Genomic DNA, 1,240 nt, shown 5'->3' on the forward strand with positions numbered 1-1,240 from the left:
GCCTGTAATTCCAGCTGCTTGGGAGGCTGAGGCAGGGGAATCGCTTGAACCCAGGAGATGGAGGTTGCAGTGAGCCAAGATTCCGCCATTGCACTCCAGCCTGGGCAACAAATTGTGTATAATTATACACAATTTGATCACATGCATAGATTCCTTTAATCACCACCACAGTCAAATTGCACTCCAGCCTGGGCGACAGCCTACACTCCACCTTGAGGCAAGAGTGAAACTCCATCTCAAAAAAACAAAAGAAACAAACAAACAAAAAAAATGCCCTCAATTACCATTTGTGAATGAATGCATGCATGCCTATTGAAGAACTAAAATGTTATTTATAAAGTTCATTTTGAAAGAAACCAGATTAAGTTATTCAACGGAATATCTGCTTATCTTTTTCCTTCCAGGAAATAAATGTGACCTCTGGGAAAAGCGGCACGTGCTGTTCGAAGATGCCTGCACACTGGCTGAGAAGTATGGCCTCCTGGCCGTTTTGGAGACATCTGCCAAGGAATCCAAGAACATAGACGAAGTCTTTGTGCTCATGGCCAAGGAGCTGATCGCCCGCAACAGCCTGCACCTATATGGGGAGAGTGCCCTGAACAGCCTCCCACTGGACTCCAGCCCCATTCTTATGGCCCAGGGTCCAAGTGAAAAGACCCACTGCACTTGCTAAGATGTTTGCAAAGCCAGTCACACCCACCAAAGAGACCGCCTCTGAAACTAAAGGTAGCCAGGATACCGTAGTGTTGCCCCAGTGGCACTTTAGACCCCAGCGTGGACTTGCCGCTCACCCCTAATCCTCCCAGTCTGGATGGGTTACGCTTCTCCCTTGACTCACACCACAGGTCATAGCTGCTGACTCTCAGCACCACTGTTTTCAGTGACTCTTGACTCCTGGAGAAAGCAGGACTTCAGGCCAGGAGAGGGAGGACGAATTGTACTCTTCTCCCCTTTCACTTTTCTGTCTCCCCAAAGCTTCTGCTGCTTTCTACTGAATTTTATTTCTTGCTTGAAGAAGAGCGTAGTGAAGGAGAGGAGGGAGGCGAAACAGCAAGAGAGAGAAGAGGCTGTTTGGAACATTCTGGAGCAGTTTGAAACAGCTCAGGCAGGGAGAATGGAACAAAAGCCCGCAATAAGAAACCAGAATGCTGCTATCATTTTGTTCCTGACATTCACACCTCAGGTCTTCACTATGGGGAGCAAAGCCTTTTAGCAGAAATACCAGAAGTACCATCTTGCC

The 1,240-nt window shown here is 47.7% G+C and overlaps 1 protein-coding gene across 1 annotated transcript in view; it reads left to right on the plus strand.

Annotated features, from left to right (window-relative positions):
• The window catches only part of RAB19 (RAB19, member RAS oncogene family), a 27,928-nt gene extending 27,155 nt beyond the window's left edge, over positions 1 to 773 (plus strand). Inside the window, exon 4 of the mRNA XM_011941286.1 lies at positions 405 to 773. Coding sequence (XP_011796676.1) covers positions 405 to 673 — 269 coding nt within the window. The 3' untranslated portion in view covers positions 674 to 773. The remainder of the gene's footprint in view (positions 1 to 404) is intronic.
• Positions 774 to 1,240: the final 467 nt, after the last annotated feature.

The sequence above is a fragment of the Colobus angolensis genome, unplaced genomic scaffold (assembly GCF_000951035.1).
Source record: "Colobus angolensis palliatus isolate OR3802 unplaced genomic scaffold, Cang.pa_1.0 Scaffold2, whole genome shotgun sequence".
Lineage (NCBI taxonomy): Eukaryota > Metazoa > Chordata > Mammalia > Primates > Cercopithecidae > Colobus > Colobus angolensis.